The sequence below is a fragment of the Eptatretus burgeri genome, chromosome 6 (genome assembly GCF_056783735.1).
Source record: "Eptatretus burgeri isolate ZD-2024b chromosome 6, Ebu_testis_v1, whole genome shotgun sequence".
NCBI classification, from domain to species: domain Eukaryota; kingdom Metazoa; phylum Chordata; class Myxini; order Myxiniformes; family Myxinidae; genus Eptatretus; species Eptatretus burgeri.
This window is the reverse complement of record NC_140966.1, coordinates 28910577-28933889: the sequence shown is the minus strand read 5'-3', so window position 1 is coordinate 28933889 and position 23313 is coordinate 28910577. Positions and strand designations below refer to the sequence as shown.

The 23313-nt window shown below is 46.2% G+C and overlaps 3 protein-coding genes across 12 annotated transcripts in view; 1 reads left to right on the top strand and 2 right to left on the bottom strand.

The window, feature by feature from the left end:
* Positions 1-16767, top strand: part of LOC147024453 (uncharacterized) — a 32576-nt gene extending 15809 nt beyond the window's left edge. For all 7 annotated transcript variants that reach the window (XM_085884393.1, XM_085884395.1, XM_085884394.1 and 4 more), the window contains one exon: positions 12499-16767. In XM_085884393.1, the coding sequence (XP_085740519.1) occupies positions 12602-14077 (1476 nt within the window). In that variant the 5' untranslated portion in view covers positions 12499-12601 and the 3' untranslated portion in view covers positions 14078-16767. The remainder of the gene's footprint in view (positions 1-12498) is intronic.
* LOC147024452 (uncharacterized) overlaps positions 1-23313 on the bottom strand; it is an 82230-nt gene that overhangs the window by 44437 nt on the left and 14480 nt on the right. The gene's annotated exons all lie outside the window — the stretch shown is intronic.
* LOC147024454 (metalloendopeptidase OMA1, mitochondrial-like) lies at positions 59-11318 on the bottom strand. Of its 4 annotated transcripts, none has more exons than XR_015059026.1 (5): positions 10885-11096; positions 3717-3890; positions 2533-2733; positions 1375-1524; positions 59-784 (listed from the first exon to the last, which is right to left on the bottom strand). XR_015059026.1 is itself a non-coding variant. In XM_085884404.1 (5 exons), the coding sequence occupies exons 1-5, from the start codon at positions 11152-11154 to the stop codon at positions 578-580; spliced, it is 909 nt and encodes a 302-aa protein (XP_085740530.1). In that variant the 5' UTR covers positions 11155-11318; the 3' UTR covers positions 59-577. The 4 variants fall into 4 exon arrangements, 2 of the variants coding, with proteins under 2 accessions (XP_085740530.1, XP_085740531.1); XM_085884404.1 differs by having other exon boundaries at positions 2624-2731; positions 10885-11318; XR_015059027.1 differs by lacking the exon at positions 3717-3890 and having other exon boundaries at positions 10885-11025.

The window sequence follows — 23313 nt, the reverse complement described above, 5'->3', positions numbered from 1 at the left end:
TGTAAGCCAGTCTGCCAGCCCTCTAAATGTTCACAAAGTTAAACGAATGAGACAGATATTCCCACAAGACAGACATTTTTTATTTTGCAATGTGCAAAAGCTTTTACAATTGGTAAAAATACTTTTTCGAATTTTTATATCTTGAAAAATAAAAGATACTTTGGGGTGTCTTGGACTTGTGAGTATTTCAATCGTTAAGGTCCATGGCCCTCGTACAGTAGAAATTAAATGTGTTCAATTGGGACTGGATTTTTCATTTTTTGTATTTCACAAGAAAATGTAATTAAATTATTCAAATATTTCATTTACCAATTAATAATGGAGGTCTGCACTCTGAGCTTCACTGCATTCACAAGTCAAGAAACGTAGTCTTTGGGATAAGCAATTATTGAGAGATAGTTGTTCCATCACAGGCATTTAACAATTACGAAGGATAATTCATCAAATCACCTCAACTTAGCAAAACCGTGAATGTGAAACGAAAGCGACATTCAACAGCACATCGTTTTCTGAGTGCAAGTGTCCACGTGGTAAAGTGCTACAAATTTGAGCGATGGATGATATTTACTCCAAGCCGTCACGCCGTGACTCCTTGCGCTGCTTCAACCGTCGCTGGGTGAGACAAGTCCGGTGCTGTCTCTTGAGAGATGGCCTGGGAAGGCCTGAGCTGCTTGAGTGCGAGAGGGCCAGAAAGGCCAACCAGTTCACGTGCGATACGAACCTGTGTTCGGGGGTCACACTCTGGCAGTAGTGGACAAAGACACTGCTTCGATAACTCCACTGCCTTCAGTGGAAAAAGAAAAAAAAGATGGAGAATGGCATTCAGGTCTTTTATGTCTTCAAGTTCTGTGGAATGTCATAATATTGGTTTGACACTTCCGGCATCACGGGCCCACCTTACCTCGACGCAAGCTGGTGCATTTTTTAATGCAAAACAGCGAACGCACGATGTCGCATCGATCCGTTACACTCGTATGCTAATCAGCCGTTTTATGTCCAAATCTGGCTCTTACATGATCCCAACTTACATGCATGTATATTATTTATATCAACTACATACAATGAAATGGGGATTGGTTTTCAAAAACAAGGTACCAAAAAACAAAGGTTGAACTTTGAACATGAGACCAAGTTTGCTATCAATATTTAAAAAAGATGTTACATTGTCATCTTTTATTTTTCTTCACCATGCATGGATGCATACTTACCACTAGTAGTAAAGATTCCTTTATTCCGATAATGATTTTGCGAAAGAAATTTCCACACATATTGAAGTCGGGGTAGACAGGTCTGGTATATGACCTCGATACAGGTATACATAAGCAAGTCCATGACCTCGATGAAAAGTATGTGGAGTGGCATAAGCAACCTGACCTTCGGTATAAATGTGTCGATGACCTTCGTGCGCTGTCCAAAGGTCGGGTGTGTTGAGAGCCACCGTGGCAGCTGCTCCTCACCATTCATCTCCCTATGAAATTGCATCTGCTCCCAGAATGCTGAACTCGAATGAACATCCAAACACACCTACAAACGATGCACAATCTTTATTCGAAAATAACAAAACAAGTCTAGAAATAAGCAGAGGATCATACATGACAGTTGAAGCACCATAAACGCATTGGACGATATTTGCAGGATGCAGTCGTGGCCAAAAATATTGGCATCCTTGCACTTTTTAAAAAATAACTCACAATTTTCTCTATAAATACGTTGAAATTGACAAAAGTATTTTGTTTCCAAAATTCTTTATTTCACTGTTAATATTACAGAACCATTGTTTTTGATTCAGAACTTAATATATCTTTTTAAATCAGAAAATAAAAAGAAATGGCATTGATGACACCCTCGACTTAATATTTGGTGGCATGGAGGTTTGCCCCTCAAAATGACAAAATAACTGCAGTCAAGTGTTTCCTCTCACCATAAATGAGCTTCCGACACCTCTCTACTGGCAGTTTGTCTCACTCTTCTTGTGAGAGTGATAAATCAGTGTACCGTTAGCAAATAACTCCGAGGACACTGAGACACCTTTCAAATATATTTTCTTTCTGCTCTTTCCCTTAATCTCCACCCCAATCCATCCCCACCCTCATACCTTCTTGGCAGCTATTTTTATTTGAATAATGTTTTTTTTTTCTTTCCCCTCTTTCCTTAAATTGTAAACACATATACAATGAATCATTTCATGCTTTCATTTTGACTCTGACGTCGTCAAATATATAATTGTTTTTGCTTAATTCTCACAGGAGGCTGAGGCTTACGGAGGAACTTGTACAGAGATCACATGCAGCACAACAACATTAGTGGGCATGTGTACTTTTACATTTATTACAAGGACATTAGGACATGATTAATGGACAACACACATGGGATTTGAACCTGGGTCCCCTACATTACGAGCCAGGGCCCAGGGCTTCAGATGGGAAGAAACACCAACAGGGCCAATCCGTAGCAGGAAATATAATTTAAAAAATAACAACAAACAAAATGCCCCAAACAGAAGATCCAAAACTTAGAAAGGCACTTGCGCACACAAGGTCGCAGCAAACCCAGGTTTGCAATGTCATTCACGGAAAACACCAATGGAGATGGGACGACGTCGTGACGATAAATGGTGCCTTACAGACTGGCCAAGAATAGCATGCACCATCTCATGGCTCAGATCGGTTGCCATTTGGTTTGCATCACAGGTTACACTCAGCATCCCGGTGAAGACAAACACGTGCCCGTTCTCTGGAAGGAAAGGAGGGAATGGGTAGGGTGGAGTGTGGGACGGGGAGGGGTGGTGTGGTGGAGAGGTGCCACTGCACTTGTTACTACTTGTTAATACAGTGCAGAAAAAACATATTTTAACAGAATTTTTTTATTGCATCTCACTTGCATTTCATTCACATTTCACCTGTAATCACAAAACAAAAGCATTCTGCTTAAAATTAGCATCACATACAATTTTACACAATTAGCACTTACACAATTTTTAACTTGCAAATCTCATTTACATAATGTGTTGGCAGAGTCTGGAGGCCACAGTACTTGAACAGAGGCTGATGCATTGAGGTAATCTTCACCTATATGATGAGAGATGTGATAACTCTCATAAGCGTGGGTTTTGAGTGGGAGCACAACAGCCTGGTGTTGGCGCAGTGGTTAGGGCAGCGGCTTGCGATCCAAAAGGTCCTGAGTTCAAGCCCCGTTGGGCCACTGAATTAATACACCAGGGGGTTGACTCAGCCTGTCATCCTTCCGAGGTCGGCGAAATGAGTACCAGTATACTGGGCCGGTGTATACCCCGGTTAAAATAGGTGTACCATATCCCTGTGTCGTAAGAGGCGACCAGGGTTGCGTCAGGAAGGGCATCCGGTGTAAAACATGTGCCAAATCACGATGCGGATCATACGGATGATCCGCTGTGGCGACCCCTAACGGGAGCAGCCGAAAGAAGAAGAAGGAGAGTGGGAGCACAAAGGCAAACAATACTACTATTGTGTCATTTTTAAGCTTCTTCTTCATCTTCTTCTCTTATATGCAGCACATGGCTTTGGGGTAGCATCATTTGCTGTGGAGCAAGACTGTGCCAAAGATGCAGTGCCCTCTGTGGGTAAAGCAAGAATTTGTAATTTGTCCATGGTGCCGGCAATAGCTTTCACATCCACCAACTCATGTGGACGTTACTTTCCCTCTTAATTTGAATTTAAGATAGCCATTTGTATACGTACCACCAACACGAAAGCATTCTGCTCAGGCACATCCACAACGTTGACCTTCCAGGTCACAGCAGAGATCTGAGGAACATCTGTGTTCCTGCTTATGATGTGCTGCAACACAGCACTCACAAACTTGTGCCATGGATCGTCAGCCGGCAATATGTTTTCTCCGTGCTCCTCCATGAGCTGAAGCAGAGACAAGATGATTGGTTGAAATTGCTCAGTCGAGAAATCTTTACTGCATTTACACATGCAAGTTGCACCTTTGCATAAAGCTGCAGTCGAGGGACATTCAAGGAAGTTATAGATTCGGGACATTCGATGGTGACCGACAGCCGAGATATTTTGCTCATAAAGTTACGTGCATGTTTGGTATCTGCCATTAGTTTAAACAATCCGAAATGTTTTTGGTCGATAGAATATCATGCAAAAGTGTGCCAAGTCGCATCGTTAGGGGTATTAGTAAACTTTGAGCATCGACCTGTCATCACTTTTATGCAAAGAATGTGTTACTCAAAATGAATCCATGAGCACACATTGGTCGTGTATGACGAAGGTGTACCCTCAGTCTGTTCTCGTCAAATGGGTGGCTGACTTTAAACGAGGATGCGAGGCACTTGAAGATGGCCCCAGCCTAAATAGGGTTGGCAGATGCGACCGACCCACAAACTGCTGCCGAGGTCAACACATTCGTCATGGAGAATCACCGTGTTAAGGTCACAGAAATAACCACAGAACTTGGGAATTTCTCAAAGCGGCGTTTTAACCATTACCCTCAACACTTGGGCATGTCCAATGTCTCAGCAAGATGAGTCCTCCACAAACTCAGCACCGACAATCGGCAACAACGGCTGGCTTGATTTTGTGAACTTTTTGAACTGATCATCACAGATCCAGCCAACTTTAGCACAAGTCCGGTAACTGATGATAAAGTGTGGCTTCACCACTGGGATCCTGAAGGCAAATTAGAATCCGTGCAATGGAAACACAAGGGATCACTGTGAACGCAACAGATTTCACACCTAAAAGTGATCTGGAAAGATCATGCCCTCAATTTCTCAGTGATGTCAAGGGAATTCTGCTGATTGACGATATGCCACATGAAACAAAACAAAAACAAACAAACAAAAAATTCACAAGGGAATACGATTCCAGTGTCATGCAGAAATTGCAGCAGGCCGTCAATGACAAACGTCGAGAGATATGGACCAAAGGTGCGTTCCTCCTAATGTGCCTATGCACAAGTCCCATGTCACGCAGACTGCCATTCCCGACTGGTTTTGAGCAGCTGGATCACCACCTGCACAGCCTGGACCTGCCCCCCGGTAATGATCATCTGTTTCACCGTTTGAAGTTCCGACGACGTGACCGTCCATTTGCCAACGCAGAACTAAGTGGGATGTGGCTGAACGAGCAATCTGAACACCCCCATTTCTGGAAGACAAATGGAGCAAGTGAATTTTCTCATTCCTTGGAACGCCACTCGAATCCCACATGTCGACAACCTTGTCTCACCTTCTGAAATGAACCAAACGTGTTGCAAAGTTTGGGATTGTCACACCACAATCATTCTCAACAGGTTGCTCTGCATAAGCAATGCACCACATCTAACATGATGATGGATTTCTCACAAACACTGAAATTGATAAATAATGTACGTTTTCGAGCAAAACTGCTGTTAGCTTTTCGACTACAGGACGTCAATTCAAACAGTATTTATCGCAGGTAAGAAAGGGGGGGGGGAGGGACACTCATACGAGATTTACTCTCCTTATGCTCTTCGTACCATTCATAACACCCCCATGTGAGATGCCGTTCAAAGTACTGTCGGCCCTTCACACCCCTGGACTTTTGTCACATTTTGTTGAGTTAATCTTAATATAAAATGGATTAAATTAAAAAGAAAATTTTCACCGATCCACACAAAATACCCCATAGCGACAAAGTGCAAACATTTTTTTAGAAATTTTTACAAATTAATTATAAATGAAATGTTGAAATGACTTGCATCAATAAGTATTCAACCGCTTTACGATGACAATCCAAATTGAGCTCAGGTGCATCCAATGTCCTTTGATCATCCTCGAGATGTCTCCACAAGTTGATTGGAGTCCACGTGTGGCCAATTCAAAATGACTGGACGTGATTTTGAAAGAAACACACCTTTCTATGTGAGGTCCCACAGTTGACAGTGCACGTCAGAGCAGAAACTCCACCAGGAAGTCCAAGATAGAATTGTGAGGCAGACATCTGGGGAAGGGTGTAAAACAATTTCTAGAGTGTTGAAAGTTCCCAAGAGCACAACGAGCTCCATCATTCGGAAATGGAAAGAATATCGAATGACCAAACTACCCAGGGAGATAAGAAAGAACCCAATGACCACTCTGACAGAACTACAAACTTCCTTGGTTGAGATGGGACAACCTGCTGGAAGGACAACAGTCTCTGTAGCACTTTACAAATCTAGGCTTTATGGGATAGTAGCCAGACGGAAACCACTCACGACAAAAAGTCACATGACAGCACGTCTGGAGTTTGCAAAAAGGCATGTGAAAGGCTCTGAGAGCAAAAGAATCTGTGATCTGATGAGACGAAAATTGAACTCTTTAGCCTGAATGCAAAGTGCGACGTCTGGCGGAAACCAAGCATAGCTCATCACCCACCTAACACCATCCCTACCGTGAAGCATGGTGGTAGCAGCATCATGCTATGGGGATGCTTTTCAGCCGTCAGAACTGGGAGAGCTGTCCGAAGGATACATGAAGCCGATCCTTCTCAGGCGACTTTTTCCAGTTGCCATCTCAAAGTTGCCGATTGAGAACCATCCTACTTCAAGAGGGAGGAACTTGTTCTCAAACATGCTCAGTTTGATCATGGCGGTCAGGTCAATCAGCAAAACGAACCTCATCTCTGTGCCTCGTATATGGTTGCTCTGAGAGTTTGACAAGAAAACAAAACAAACCGCACACAACTGTGAAAACTCTGATACTGCCATAATGCAAGGATATTGTTTGTTGCACCTTGGGAGAGATTGTTGCGAAAATGCTGAACATGGTGTCGCTCTCCAATGATACTGTGCGTCGAAGAAGTTGCGACTCAACAGTAGACATCCAACAGAAAGTGAATGCAGAAATTAAAGAAGACCCCCTGGGCATTTTTGCGATTCAACTTGGTGAGTCAACCAACACCTCCAGCTATGCTCAGCTACTGGTCCACACACGGTCCATAAAGGACTCATTCCTCAAGGAAGTGTTCTTATTTTATCACTCTTTGGGATTCACAATGAAGGGAGAAGACACCTTTGAGGCAGTATCAAACTTCTTTGAACAAGATGGGCTCTCATGGGGAAATGTGGGATGTACGACAGGTCGAGCCCCTGCAATGCTGGGATGTCGTTCTGGATTTGAAGCACTGGTGAAAGTGGCTAACCACAACACAAGCAAGCTACACTGCATGATTCACCGCGATGCATTAGCCACGAAGACTCTGCATATAATGCTGAAAACTGCACCTGATGTCGTGACCATGGTCATCAAATCCACTGTTTTGAACACGAGGACGTTCCACTTCCTATGTCGAGACTTTAACGCTGAGGAAGAGTCACTCCTTTTAAACATGGAAGTAAGACGGCTTTCAAGAGGTAACGTGATTGCTCGAGCCATGGCACTGAAAGTAGAGATAAAATCATTATTCGACACGAGTGAGAAGGGAGAATCCAAGCAGTTCGTAGACAAACTGTCAGACGAAAGACAGGTGCATCACTAAGCTGGCTTACCTCATGGAAACATTTTCTCACCTCAACACACTCAACAAATCGCTCCAAGGGTCCTCGACTGCTGTGCTTGACTTGGTCGACAAAGTTCAAACTTTGCTGATGAAGCCGCAGCTGTGGCAAGAAAAAGTCAGAGCAGGCGGTTTTAATGTCTTTGAGAACGTGACCGACGGCTTGTCGGCCCTCCATGAAGAGCAAGTGGATGAGATCAGTGTCCTCGTCCAGGACCATCTACTTTGCCTCAATCAGGAGTTGAATTACTGCTTTGCAGACCTTGGTGACTTGGATCGTCAACTCATTCGAAATCCACTCAAGGTGGATCCGAGATCCCTTCCAGATGAATTGCAGGACAAATTTTTCGTCCTAGTCAATGACTTCAACGCCAGAGATGCTTTCAAGAGTTTGTCGTTGACAAGATTTTGGTCAACAATGGCTTCGTCGTACCCAGCTCTGACAAAGGAATGTGTGAAAAGTCGTCTGGTGTTCCCTTCGACCTCCCTCTGTGAACAGGCTTTTTCCAGGCAACATTTTGAAACATTGAAAGCAGGTACCTTGTCCTTCTCTGCGGGGAGTGGGGATGGATGTGGCCAATGCTGAAAGACCTCAAGGTGCACTGGAAGAAGAAAAATATTGGTAACCCTCGGGACCATGCTATCGGTATAGCTACAAGGGGAGGCTCAATTTTAAAATTCTAGTTTCTGACCAGGATCTTCACCAGAATCGAATCAATGCATCCTTGTCACACACCCAACCTATCCACCACATTTCGTCCAAATCTGTACATCACCTTTTAATATTGTTGCGGTATTCGCGCCCGCCGGCGTGCTGACGGCCACGTAACTCGAATCGCGGCACGTCGCCCACCGGACGGACAATCCAGTAGTGACCCTCTCGGACTAACGCCGGGAACCAGTCACGGGTGGACCTTTCGGTCTCACCGCGATCGAGCCAATCAGCCCCCGCGTGGGATAGGGTTGCTCGCCAAATTCGACCTACCTAAGTACCCACGCGGAGGGTAGACCGGGCGATCGCACCTCGCCGCAGGTCGACTTCGGACACGGGCCACTTAAGCGACCCGTTCCGTACTATCGGGATAACCGAGCGGTGTTATCGTCGACCTCGACGGTTCGATTAATTATCGGGCGTATTCAGCCCACTACCAACCCTTTACGTGAAGCAAGATGAGGATTCAATGGGAGAAATGACGAAGCGAAGCGGGAAACAGTTCAACACAAAAGCACATTTATTCGCGGCACACGGGAAGCACACAAATACAATTCCACCAAATGCACACAGAAAAGACACAATGCAATTTACACAAAAAGCAAATATAAAAGCGAAAACACAATGCAGAGCTAATACCGACTACCGAGCACACGGCAACACTTATACAATTCTACTTCACAGACGGCGCCGACAACACATACCCAAAACCAAGGAAAAGAAATACCCTCAAGGATGAGGCGGGCCTGAGGCCGAGACCGGGTCGCGCCTACCCGTCTGGTGATGAGACGCGGAGCGGCGATGGCCCCTCAACTCCGCGGGCCTCGCGGACAGCGTCTGGTAGGGGGTGGGAAAGGGGCCCCCTTGGTCGCACTATCTCAGCGCGGGGGGAAACAGGAGGGGGTTGCTGATGCTCGGGGTATAGAGGATTTTTATTATCCCGCGACGAGCGTCTCCACCTCGGCCAGGTCGCGCTGTCGGCCTCCCTGGGGTGCAGCTCCCGACGCGAGCACCCCCTCGTCTGGTGTCGCCGCCTTTCCACAGCTCCGTCCCCTCCGTTCCGACTCCAACGCACACGACGACCAGCTCCACCGCCCGCGAAGTCTTGACACTCTGTTTCCGACTCTCCTACTCTCCTACTCTCCGCCTCTGGACTCTCCTACTCTCCGCCTCTGGACTCTCCTTGGACTGACGAACACGGTCCTTTTATCCGCCCCGTAGCTTCGCCCTCTCATCTTTGACCCCCTCCCTTCGACCTTTCACCTCGCTCCCCATTGGCCCGAGAAAAAGTGGGCGTGAAGGCTTTTTGATCCATAAATTTGCATATATCGATCGCCCTGGGGGCGGGGCCAATTCGCCCCTCGCTCACCGATTGGACGGCAAAAAGTGGGCGTGTGTCGTTTTTGATCCGTTTTTGAAGCACAAAATCCGTGATTTTGTACACGCTGTTCGGCGCGCGCCCTGCACGAGTCCAACACCGGTACCCACAGGCGGCGCAAGAACGGTGGCGATGCGACGGCTGCGAGGTGTGACGTGAAGGTCGTGGCGGTTGTGGTGAAGCGGTGGTTGTGGTTGGTGGTTGATGTTGTGGTTGTGGTGGTAATCATGGCGGTTGGTCCAAAATAAAGATAGTAAAAGAAAAACGGCTATCCTGAAGAGTCGCAGCACGCATAAATGACATGTATTCCCACTAGACAACGGGTTTGGGCCTAACTACACATGTACTTACCGAGATACCTCACCTAAGGGACCTGAATGGTGGTTTGCGAATCTGGTAACCACAACAATATCCTGCTTAGACAGAGAGGGGTGAAAACACAACCTCCATCCACCTGATTGGCGGATCAATTATTGCGGCCATTGCGTTGTCGTGAGTGACAGGGGTGTGTTCTTGTGTTCAGTTACCAAGGTTATCGTGGAGCGTTTGCCAAGTGGCTTCAGCTCTCAAGCAAGGACTCCATTCGAAACCGTTGATAAGGAACGGCTGGCTTAGCAAGTGCGAGCTAACTGCTTGGCAAGCGCGAGTTAACTGCTTGATAAGTGCGAGTAAGCTGCTTGGTAAGCACTCGCTAGTTGCTTGGAAAGTACAAGTTAGCTGCTTGGTAAGCGCGACTTAGCTGCTTGGTAAGCACGAGTTAGCTGTTGGTAAGCGTGAGTTAGCTGCTTGTAAGCGCTAGCTAGCTGCTTGGTAAGCTTGAGTTAGCTCCTTGGTAAGTGCTAGTTAGCTGCTTGGTAAGCGAGAGTTAGCTGCTTGGTAAGCATGAGTTAGCTGCTTGGTAAGCGCTAGCTAGCTGCTTGGTAAGCTTGAGTTAGCTGCTTGGTAAGCGCTAACTAGCTGCTTGGTAAGCACGAGTTAGCTGCTTGGTAAGCGCTAGCTCGCTGCTTGATAAATGCGAGTTAGCTGCTTGGTAAGCGCGAGTTAGCTGCTTGCAAAGCGCTAACTAGCTGCTTGTTAAACGCGAGTTAGCTGCTTGGTAAGCGTGAGTTAGCTGCTTGGTAAGCACGAGTTAGCTGCATGGTAAACGCCAGTTAGCTGCTTGGTAAGCGCCAGTTAGCTGCTTGGTAAGTGAACACACCAGTGAAGTGGACGATGTGTATCTTATCAGTTTATTATTCAAACACCGACGGGACACTCATTGTATAATCACTGCTGAAGAAAGAGGAAGAAGAGCGAATGTCGCACACCTTCCCAACAATACAGAGACCACATGTCGTAGCGGCTGCAAGATTGCCCACACGATGGGACCAGGAAGAGCAGATTGAATGAGCGGAGCAGGAAGGTCTTGACTTTGGTTCGGTTTGACGAACGAAGGTTGCCGGAACGGCTGAGGGGTCCGTACTACACCAGCTGTGTATAAAGAAGCCCCGACGTGCAGCACACGGCGATGTGAACTCACCCGAAGGGCAAAAACAACCGGACGTATCAACAGCTGGCGCTGCATGGCGGAGGGACATAGTCCCTCGTTAATTATTCTTCAACTTCGGAAGGGCGCAAAGAAGTTTCGGGTTACACGTGGACAACAAGTCTTTCCTCGTGTTAATGTTCCATCGACCACGTGTGAAAAACACAAACATCGAAGGGAACGTGTTCACATGGACCGCCTGTGACCTTGAATACGAGAACACCGCCCAGCCAAAAGGGTTTTAAAAATGATCTTTCCAGCCACAAGAAACTTTGTAATCCGTTACATTATAACAACAATGCCCGATCTTTCACAAACTATAAAAATACATTGTTGTTTTGAAAATGTTTTTTAATGGTTAAAAAAAATCTGACGATAAAATTGAGGTGTTTCTCAACATTTTGTTGGTTCGGTTGTTCCTTTTCTCCCATTCTTTGTTGTTGTTGTTGTTCAGAGTAAGAACATTATCTATATATCTATATATTATTTCTGTTTACGTGTGCGCGTAATTTGACGTATCTCCTCCAAAACTGCCGGACGGATTGTCGCCATTTTCGGTCCGCAGGTGCTCTGTGGTCTAATGAACAGCATGGGCTTTGTGAGATCGCGCCACACGGACAGCTTTGGGAAATTTTGGCGATGTTCAAATTTTAACATTCGTTTGCATGGCGACGTGTGACGTCACCGCTGAGACGTAATTCCGTCATGACATCACCGGTCAGTCGGTGACGTCATCACGTCTGTCGTCGACAGACCGTCACCGTTGAGAGGCGATATGCCACTCCTCGAAAACAGCGTCTGCAATGTGAAACCTCTTCTGCACGTGCTGACCTCCTCAGAAGGTGAATTTGACACAAATAATGTAACAAGAAACATTTTGTATTTAAAGTAAAGATTTATTTTTATCGATATATTTCTGCTCCTGTTCAGTCTCGGCCGATATCATGTTAAACTTGCCCCATCAGACGCCAACCTTCCAGTCAGACTCGCGGACTCCATGACCATAAACACATCCCAGGGCCAAACATTTGGTAAACTCGGAATATCCCTCCCAGTCCCCGTGTTCTCCCATGGCCAACTATATGTTGTATTTTCACGTGCAAGAGCTTCGTCCTATATATCTACCAAAGTGGATGTGGTGAATTGAAGGTCGTGACGTGTGACCACGTGATGCCCGGCTCGAGCACAGAAGAGATAAAGCTGAGGGTCGGCTCGGCCGCGGGGTTTGTCCCTGGGGCATTGTCGTTTTATGTCGCCGGCTCACTTGGTGCTCATTGAATGGTGAGAACACTGATTGATATATAATACTGATTTATTTTGCGGTGATTAGTTGCGCGTGTATACCTTACTGCTTATGTACTCCTTGCTGCGTCTGTATTTCCTGGTGTGCCCGTAGAAGCGGCTTCAATCAAATGGAATAAAGCCTACACTCTGAAGGTTCTTCTCTCGTCCTCATTTCAATTTATTCCATTTGGTTTTCTCGGCTCTCTCAACCAACGATGGACAAGATCTACAAACCGGAGAGGTTCGACGCAGACCCAAACGCGACTGACTCAGAAATGAAGTGGTCGCATTGTTTCCGTTCCTTCTCACACTATCTGACCATCATCGAAGAAGGAGCCGACAAATTGGCCGCCCTCGTGAATCATGTCTCGCCCGGCGTATACAGGCTCTTCTCGGAGTGCGACACTTACGAAGCAGCGATCGACGTGCTGCAGGCGCTCTACGTGAAGCGCAAGAACGAGGTATACATTCGACATCTTCTCAACACACGCAAGCAAGCAGCCGGGGAGACAATCGATCAGTTCCTGCAAGCTCTGATTCAGCTGGGAAAAGACTGCAGCTTTCGGGCCGTAAGCGCCGAGGAACACCGAAAGGAAGCGACCCGGGAGGCATTCATCCAAGGACTGAGATCAGCCCACATACGGCAACGCTTACTAGAGAAAGCGCAACCCACTCTTGAAAAGGTAGTCGATCAGGCTCGAGCGATGGATACGGCTCAGCAGCAATCTGAGTCATTTGGGACACCAATACTGCTAATGAACGCTGCTACGGTGGGAACTCAAGGAACCCCACTGGCACAGACACAGCCAGACACAGGGGATGGAGAAACACCCGAGGAGCCGGATACACAGGCCACGTCAAACTCCTCGGCAACTGCTCCGGTTGGTAAATGCTTCTTTTGTGGGTACAAAAGGCACCCCCGCCAAAAATGCTCCGCCAGAGATGCCACATGCATAAATTGTGACAAGAAAGGGCATTATGCCAGGGTATGTAAATCTACTCTAAGGAGAAATAAACCCACTTCTGCGGCTCTCTACTCGCAAAATAAACTAACTGCAGCCTCCCCGGGGAATCTATCCAAGGCTATCATCAACGTACGAATTAACGGGCATATGGCTGAGGCTCTGATTGATACCGGTAGCTCTGAAAGTTTCGTCAACAGCTCACTAGCGAAGGGCAGGAAATGGAAGATCCACCCGACAGACAATACGGTATGCATGGCCGCCACATCACTACAGTCCCGCGTACGAGGGTACTGCAATGTTGAATTGGACGTAAAAGGGTACACGCATCGGGATGTAAGGGTACTGGTGCTTCGTGATTTGTGCGCAGATGTAATTCTGGGTCATAATGTCCTCAAGCAGCACACGAGCGTCGAAATACCCTTTGGAGGAAGCAAACCTCGCCTAATTTTAAATGCCTTGACTACCGCAGAGGTAACGTCCCCCCAGCTGTTCGCTAACCTGTCGCCGGTCTGCAAACCGATAGCGATCAAATCGCGGCGATATACCACTGCTGACATGAATTTCATCACTTCAGAAACCAAGCGATTACTGGAAGAAGGAATTATAGAACCGAGCGATTCGCCATGGCGCGCACAGGTGTTGGTGACCAGCAGTCAGAACCATAAGAAACGAATGGTTGTCGATTATTCCCAAACGGTCAATCGCTTCACCCAACTCGACGCCTAACCCCCTGCCGCGCATAGACGAGATGGTCGAACGCGTGGCCAATTATAAGATATTCAGCACCATCGACTTGCAAAGCGCCTATCACCAAATTCCCATCCGAGAGGAAGACAAACCTTACACCGCATTCCAGGCAGGTAGGCGCCTCTTCCAATTCAGGAGGATTCCGTTCGGTGTCACGAATGGAGTAGCTTGCTTCCAACGGGTTATGGACGACATCATCTCAGATGAAAACCTCAAAGACACTTTTGTTTACGTGGACAATGTCACAGTGTGCGGTAGGGATCAGGGGGAACATGACATGAATCTGGACAGATTCTTGAGCATTGCTAGAAAATATAATCTGACTCTCAACTACGAGAAATGCGTATTCTCGGCAAGGTCAATTGACCTACTCTGCTACACGATAGCCGACGGCACGATTAAGCCTGATCCTGCGCGATTGCGCCCACTTCGTGAGCTACCCCCACCTCAGGACCTGCAGACAATGCGCCGGGTGATCGGCATGTTCGCTTACTATGCAAGATGGATTTCGCAATACTCCGAGAAAATACATCCCCTAGTGCATTGCAAAAACTTTCCACCAGATGCCGCTGTTGTAACAGCTTTCCACAACCTCAAAGACGATATCAGTAATTCCGTGGTATTATCGATCGATAGCTCGGTGCCCTTCGTGGTGGAAACAGATGCTTCTGATCACGGGATAGCTGCTATGCTTAATCAGTCTGGGCGACCCGTCGCGTTCTTCTCGAGAACTCTCTCTGGAAGCGAGCAGAGACACTCGGCAATAGAGAAGGAGGCGTACGCCATCGTCGAAGCGCTGCGTAAATGGAGACATTATTTGCTGGGAAACCACTTCACGCTCGTTACGGACCAACGATCCGTGGCATTCATGTTTGATGGGAAAAATAACGGGAAAATTAAGAATGAAAAATTTTGAGATGGCGGATAGACCTAGCCTGCTATAGTTACGACATTGTTTACCGGCCCGGGAGGGAAAACCCTGCTGCAGACACCTTCTCGCGGGTCTACTGCTCGGCGGCAATCAGTCGGGCTTTGCAAGACCTACATGTGTCTCTGTGCCACCCGGGGGTAACCAGAATGGCACATTTCGTACGCAGACAGAACGTGCCCTATTCTATTGAAGATATTAAACAAATGAATGCTTCATGCCCTGTTTGTGCTGAACTAAAACCCAGATTCTATGGTGCGGCTTCTGGCAGACTGATCAAGGCCACTTCTCCCTTCGAGAGACTAAACATTGACTTCAAAGGGCCCCTGCCGACCGAGACAGACAACAGATACATATTCACTGTTGTTGATGAATATTCAAGGTTCCCTTTCGCGTTTCCGTGCTCGGATATGACCTCGGGCACTGTTGTGAAATGTCTGTCTGACCTCTTCGCTATGTTTGGGAAACCTTCGTACATACATTCAGACAGAGGGCCGTGTTTCATGTCGGCCGGGCTAAAACAATTCCTATTAGAGCACGGCATAGCAACTAGTCGAACGACGGGTTACAACCCACAGGGTAATGGGCAGGTGGAACGGTATAACGGGGTCATTTGGAAAGCCGTAACTCTGGCGTTGAAATCAAGAGGAATGGGCCCCGAGCGGTGGGAGGTTACCCTTCCCGACGCTCTGAATTCCATACGCTCTTTGCTCTGCACGTCCACCAATGCAACTCCTCACGAACGAATGTTTACTCACCAACGACGTTATGTTGACGGCCAATAGGTGCCCAACTGGCTAACCCATCCCGGAACAGTGTTCATGAAACGCCCGGTACGACAAAGCAAGTATGAACCCATGGTGGAAGAGGTCGAACTCATCGATACTAATCCAGAATACGCTCATGTCAGGCTCCCGGATGGCAGGGAGACCACTGTGTCGGTTCGTCATTTGGCTCCCTCAGGCACTCCTCCCGCAGGTACACTACCATCTGGCACACCTCCCTCTGACATCCCCTCCCCAGGTGTTCCCCCCCCAGGGACTCCACCCGAGAAGGGTGACGACGGGGCTACCGCGTTCCACCCGGGAGCGATCGGGGAGTCATCTCCGGCACGAGTCGATGCTCACCAAGAGGATCGGAAGCCTCCCTCAAGTGAAACCGCCATCTACTCCCGGAGAGGCCGACGAATAATACCCCCTCGCCGACTCAATCTGTAAAGGGGATTATCGGCATCCTCGATGCTCATGCTCCTATATGCTCATCACATAATATATCGATGCTCATTACCATGCTCCTACACCTCAAAATAATCCTCACTGCTTGGCATGTATGCTTCTGTAGTTTAGATAGTTCGCATTGCTTGAAATGTATACTCCTGTAGCGCTGAAGTAATCATGGTGCGTTAGCTGGGCCTCTAGTTACATTTTAAAGACGGGGAGAATGTGGTGAATTGAAGGTCGTGACGTGTGATCACATGTTGCCCGGCTCGAGCACAGAAGAGATAAAGCTGAGGTTCGGCTCGGCCGTGCGGATTGTCCCAGGGGCATTGTCGTTTTATGTCGGCGGCTCACTTGGTGCTCATTGAATGGTGAGAATACGGATTGATATATAATACTGATTTATTTTGCGGTGATTAGTTGCGCGTGTGTACCTTACTGCTTATGTACTCCATGCTGCGTCTGTATTTCCTGGTGTGCCCGTAGAAGCGGCTTCAATCAAATGGAATAAAGCCTACACTCTGAAGGTTCTTCTCTCGTCCTCATTTCATTTATCAACAGTTTGTTGGCTCGGTTGTTCCTGTTCTCCCATTCTGTGTTGTTGTTGTTCAGAGTAAGAACATTATCTATATATCTATATATTATTTCTGTTTACGTGTGCGCGTAATTTGACGTATCTCCTCCAAAACTGCGGACGGATTGTCGCCATTTTCGGTCCGCAGGTGCTCTGTGGTCTAATGAACAGCATGGGCTTTGTGAGATCGCGCCACACGGACAGCTTTGGGAATTTTTGGCGATGTTCAAATTTTAACATTCGTTTGCACGGCGACGTGTGACGTCACCGCTGAGACGTAATTCCGTCATGACATCACCGGTCAGTCAGTGACGTCATCATGTCTGTCGTCGACAGACCGTCACCGTTGAGAGGCGTAATGCCACTCCTCGAAAACAGCGTCTGCAATGTGAAACCTCTTCTGCACGTGCTGACCTCCTCAGAAGGTGAATTTGACACAAATAATGTAACAAGAAACATTTTGTATTTAAAGTAAAGATTTATTTTTTTCGATATATTTCTGCTTCTGTTCAGTCTCGGCCGATATCATGTTAAACTTGCCCCATCAGACGCCAACCTTCCAGTCAGACTCGCGGACTCCATGACCATAAACAAATCCCAGGGCCAAACATTTGGTAAACTCGGAATATCCCTCCCAGTCCCCGTGTTCTCCCATGGCCAACTATATGTTGTATTTTCACGTGCAAGAGCTTCCTCCTATATATCTACCAAAGTGGACAATAATTCCTCACAAGGACGAATCAGCAACAAGACCCTCACCCAAAATGTCATCCACAGGGAGGTTCTTGAGAAAACTAAGGACAGGTAACCATAGCGCATCACATCCCTCATGACCCTCCACAGCTCCCATAACATCAACTATTATGTCTCATCCACCTTTTGCCATCCATTCAACTCGGTGAGGAGCACGAGTATATGCTCGTAATTATTTAATATCCGAGTCACCCACTCCTAAAATCTATATTAATATTTTGGCACGTCCCTTTTTTAGTTCCACCATCAGATTTTTGTTACTGCATGAAATGAAACAAGCTTTGACATGTATAGTAATGATTATATATATATTATATATTATATTATATTATATTAATATTTCGGCATGTCCCTTTTTTTGTTCCACCATCAGATTTTTGTGACTGCATGAAATGAAACAAGCTTTGACATGTATAGTAATGATTATATATATATTTTATATATTATATTATATTATATAACATTAATATTTTGGCATGCCCCTTTTTTTGTTCCACCATCAGATTTTTGTCACTGCATGAAATGAAACAAGCTTTGACATGTATAGTAATGATATTATTGTCTTCCTAAAGAGGCCCCTCAAAATTCGTTTTGATGATTATGGTCATTAAACAGTTCATGTTCTCCATTTGCAAAATGGGAGGAATTATTGCACAAAAAAGAAATTAAAATGTTTCCCATTTTTTAAAGGACCACTTAGTTGAGTTCGTAAAACCTTTTGTACAGTATGTTATTATTAATCACTATACGCCAGAGTAAATTGCTCATGTTATTGAGCTGTCAATAAGCTATCAATCATAGACATATAATAAACTCACTTGAGTATTCATATCTCTATTTCAATGCGTAATATCAAGCGGTACCCTCATGATGACCTAATAAAACCGGTCTCGATGTCCGTCCGTCCATATATCTGTTCACAATCAAACCGATCGTGATGCATTTTAAGGCTTTCCGAGAACTTTGGAGAGATTACCTACACTCCCGCACGGCGCTGTTTTTATTATTCCTCCTGCACTTCATTAGAACACAGATCGTGGATGGATGCGTAGATCCCAGGAGAACAACTATAGCTGTACAGAACAATTCATATTATCGATGGATAAAAATGATATTTAATTGATATTATAATAAATTGTTATTTAAAATATCTTCAAATTTTGTGAGTTTTTAGTTTGTTGTGAAATATTAGGTCCTCGGGTCTCCACATAGTGGCGTACAGACTTAGGTCGTACTTCTGTTTACTACCGTAGAAAATCACAGAACCATCCGATTGACATGCTGTTAACAGTTTCAGAATCAGCTAAAATCTACAAGATATGAATATGAAGACGAAACTGATCCGGCCAGATAAAATCCACAAGATATGAATATGTACACGAAACTGATCCGGCCTTTTGGATCACTTTAAAGTAGGGTGCCCTGTAATTTTAATGCGCTCTATGCATCCTCCGGAACTCACGAATGGTACACGTTGTGTAGTCACTAAACTACGTGGTAATGTCATCGAAGTGGCGCGACTGCGGGAGAGTCGAAGGGGAAAACCTGAATGATAATCAATGGATAAAAATGATGTAATATATTGATAAAATACATTCATGCTATCTGTCTTTTACCATATGTTGCCAGTGGCGCCCGTCGAAGACGGGCACCTTTACTCGTATATTATATACACTGATGAGTCACGGTGATTTACCGGGTTGGTCGAACTTGGTCACCGTCCAAAGATCCTTTTGCAACGATGTGTTCACTTACAAGCTGCTTGCTTGCGCTTGCTTAGCATGCCGTTCCTTATCAACGGCTTCAAATGGAGTGCTTGATTGAGTGCTCAGGCCACTTGGTGAGTGAGATGTTTCAGCAGCGTCATGTACTCGATAGAGAGGGACGAAGGTCCTGAAAAGGGGACAACAGGTTTCATTCTGAACATGGGCACAGCACAGCACAACACAACACAACACAGCACAGCACTGCACTGCACTGCACAGCACAGCACAGCATAACAAGGTTGGGTCACATGACTGTTTTACCACGCCCCGGTGCACTCATGTATGTATTGTCATAAACTAATGATACATCTCATTCCCCCCCCCCTTCTTTTTATTTTTATTTTTGGTTCATGAGTCAGTAAGTGACCACTATATTCGTTATTGGTGTGTCTCTGTCTGTCCCGAACAGAGCTCCATGGGTTTTGATCCGATCCTGATAAAATTTGGGTGGGAGGTTTATTTCATGATCTAGTTGTGTTTTCCTGAGAATGGACGTGGTGCGCCCATTATGGGCGGAGCCACGTCCAAAAAACATGTTTTAGGGGGTAGCCGATTTCAACTTGCATCTTCTCCGAGGGGGTTTGTCGAATATTGCAGGGGTTTCGGTATTTGGTAAGCCCAATGGCACCTGCGTAGCGCCACGGAGCTCAATTTTCATTTCGTCCCAAGGTCAAGGTCACAAGGTCACGAACTTAGAAAATTTCGAATTTTCACAAAAATCATACGACCGCCCAAACTTTGAGAGCTGGGATGACAATATTTTTATGCATAATCTTGAGGTCATTCCCCACCTAAAGTCTTGAAACCATTTTGCTCTATCTCGAACACCTTGCCCGTGGCGCCACCTTCAAGTTTGTTTTTACGCTGATTTTATCAAAGTATGGATAATCCGAGGAGTGCGAAATGCCATATAGCCGATATGATGTTGTATTCTTCCTGGAATGTTCCAGAGGAAGTTTTGCACCAAAGGTCATAATCTTTGACCTTTGACCTTTAAAGTTCACAAAGGTCAAATTTTCAAAGTTGTGTGAATCGAACCAGGTTTTCGACCTTCTTCGACGAAATATCTCCAATAAGCTATAGCACGTATCCAGTTTCCTTATTTTAATGCCCACAACATTGTTTTGTGACCTTTAAAGGTTATGCAAAGGTCAAATTTTGAAAGTTGTTGAACGAAACTGGGTTTTTGACATTTTGCAGCTAATAACCTGTCACTCGAACCACATCATGTTGATCATTTTTAAAACTTCGTCAAACATTATCACATTGTCTCATCCTTGACTTCTGAAAGAATCAACATCATCAAATACCGCCCGTGAACCATTGCCGTCTCCAGACTTGTTATCTTTATTTTTATTAATCAAAAAAAATTTTTTTTTAACAAATCAAGACCCTCAGGAGGTTTACAGATATACGAGCTGATGTTCTAAGGGCTAGTGGAGTATTGTCCTTGTTTACAACTGCTGTAGGTTTCTCAATAAGGGGTAGTCGGGAAGGAGTTCAGGTGCATTGATGGGTGAAAAGCTTTCATGAGGAAACACCTCAGGTTCAAACGCAGAAAGTGTTGATATAGGAGTGGATGACAAAGGTACTTGAGCCGGTTCAATGTTTGGTTCCCCATGACGTAAGGTGAGTTGTTGAACATGTTTTCGTATACATCTACCATCACACAACTGAACACGAAACATCATTTCACCAATGTTATTGATAATGTTTCCAGATAACCACTTGGTTCAACTTCCGGAGTTCAACACGTGTACAATATCATTGATCTGGAAGTTGAGGTATACAGACGTTTGGTCGTGATTACGTTTCTGTTGATACTTGTTATTCTCGACTTGGAGAGTTACGTCCGGGTTCACCAATGGTAACCGTGTTGTTAATTCATGACCCATCAGAAGCTTGGCAGGCGAGGGACCGGTGGCTTGACATGGTCTGGTGCGGTCGATGAGCAATACACGAGCTCGACGAGATTGAATGGAGCCTTCCTTGTCACGGCTTCAAACACAGGTGCTGTTGATTCTTGATGATGCTGTGGATTCTTCAAACACAGACCATTCTTGATGATGTGAATAGCACGTTCTGCTTGACCATTGCTGGCAGGTTTGTAGGGGGCAGATGTGTAGTGCTGAATGCCATTCATTTTACAAAAGTTCTGAATCTCTGAACTCGCAAATGATGATCCATTTTCTGATACAATGGAGTTTGGAATACCATCTTGTGTGAACATGGCATTTGGAGTTTCAATTGTTCCAGCAGAGGATGAGGATGGTACCACGAGAGCTTCAATCCATTTGCAGTGGGCATCAACTACGATAAGGCAAAGCAACCCTTGAAATGGACCAGCATGGTCGATGTGTAGTCTGGACCATGGTTTTGATGGCCACGACCACATGGCCAACGGAGGCAGCGGCGGTGTCTTGGCATGGGCTTGACAAGTGTAACAATGGCGTGCACTGGACTCCATGTCACTGTTTAAACCATGCCACCAAACATGGGTTGGGACCATAGCCTTCATGGTGACTCTGCCTGGATGGGCATTGTGGAGTTCACTGATAATATTTCTGTGGAGTTTCGGCGGAATTATCACTCGGCTACCCCAAAGCGGACAGATTGCATTAACACGGAGCCCATCCTCCCACATGTGGTACGGTTTCACTCCTTCCAGTAGTGATGCCCAATTACCTGACATAACACAGTGTTTAACTTGTGACAAATCTGGATTGCTATTGGTAGCACAAGCAATCTGCTCAGCGGTTACGGGCGCCTCATCGTGAATGACGTTTGCAATGAGATGAATGATATCGTCAGATTGTGGAGGTTCTGGGATGATTAGGGAAGCGGCAAGCGACTGGGCACGTTAGCACAGTCCATTTCCTTAGCTGGGCAGTAAACCAATGAATAGTCATCACCGTCAAGGGTCAACACCCAACGTTGCACACAACCTAATGATATAGGCAGAATGGCTCTGGTTTCTCCCAAGAGACATAACAAGGGTTTGTGATCAGTATTAATGGTAATATTGTTGCGAATCTGGAAGCCTTGAGCACTCAACATACAGGTCCGATAGAATAGTTATATCGGTAAGTATGTGTTTATAGTTAGGGTCCCTGTCCCTCGTTTAATGGGCGAATAAATGTACCTGCGCTCTGAGTTACTTTGATAGTCAGGGTTTTCTTTCATTTTTACACCCCTCATAACTACGACAACGGCAGCATCACCTTCAACTCACTCTGGCCGACGCCATCGCCTATGTGTGTCAGCACGTACGTGGGCGGAGCCCCAGTGACAGGGCAACGAGCGATTGTGCGTGCCAAAACCGTCCAGTGAGGGAGGGTGGAGGCGTCCCCCCCCCCCCGAGACAGGGTGAATAAGGGTGCGGCGTGTTCGGACCACGTAAGCTGGAAATTCAGAGATCCTGCCTCTAACAGAACCGCAAAGGGTGCGCGCCATCTTTCGGAAGGAAACAGAGGAGAGGTTTGGTTGCCAGGGCGAGTGCCGAGCAGAGCTGAGGAGGTTGATCGCGGCTCGCCCGTGTCTGGATTTGGCTCGCCTCTTGATGGTGCCCAGTTCGAATCAGCTCGAAGACCACACAAAGTGGACAGGTCCGAAGCAGGCTCTGGTCTTCAGCTCGCCTTTCCCTCCGAGCTGGAGGCCTCAATAAAGGCTGTCGCCACCATTTCGTGTGTGTGCGTGTGTGCGTGCGTGCGTGCGTGCGTGTGTGTGTCGCCAGGCTAGTAAGTAGTTATTGTATTTGTGCTCTTGGCTGTACATAGGTGCTTCTCTATTATTCGGATAACTCTGCCTCTTGCGTGCCCCCCTGCCCCGTTATAAATAAAGCCATGTGTTAAATGTATCAGGTCGTTTTGGTGTTTGTTCTATTGGTTTAAAACGGGGTGTGTTGTAGAATTAGCCAGGCCGTTGTTGCCACTGTAAAGGGACATTTGGACCGACGGACGTTCCGTACGAATGCCGTC

What these genes read in the sequence shown, in the direction of transcription:
- LOC147024454 (XM_085884404.1), bottom strand. Translation starts at nt 11,154, where the DNA reads ATGTCCCTCCGCCATGCAGCGCCAGCTGTTGATACGTCCGGTTGTTTT. An exon ending in ATGCTATTCTTGGCCAGTCT is followed by an intron (nt 1,525 to 2,623) that starts GTAAGGCACCAT and finishes CATCGTTTGTAG; the next exon opens with GTGTGTTTGGATGTTCATTC. An exon ending in TCGACACATTTATACCGAAG is followed by an intron (nt 785 to 1,374) that starts GTCAGGTTGCTT and finishes TTTCCACTGAAG; the next exon opens with GCAGTGGAGTTATCGAAGCA.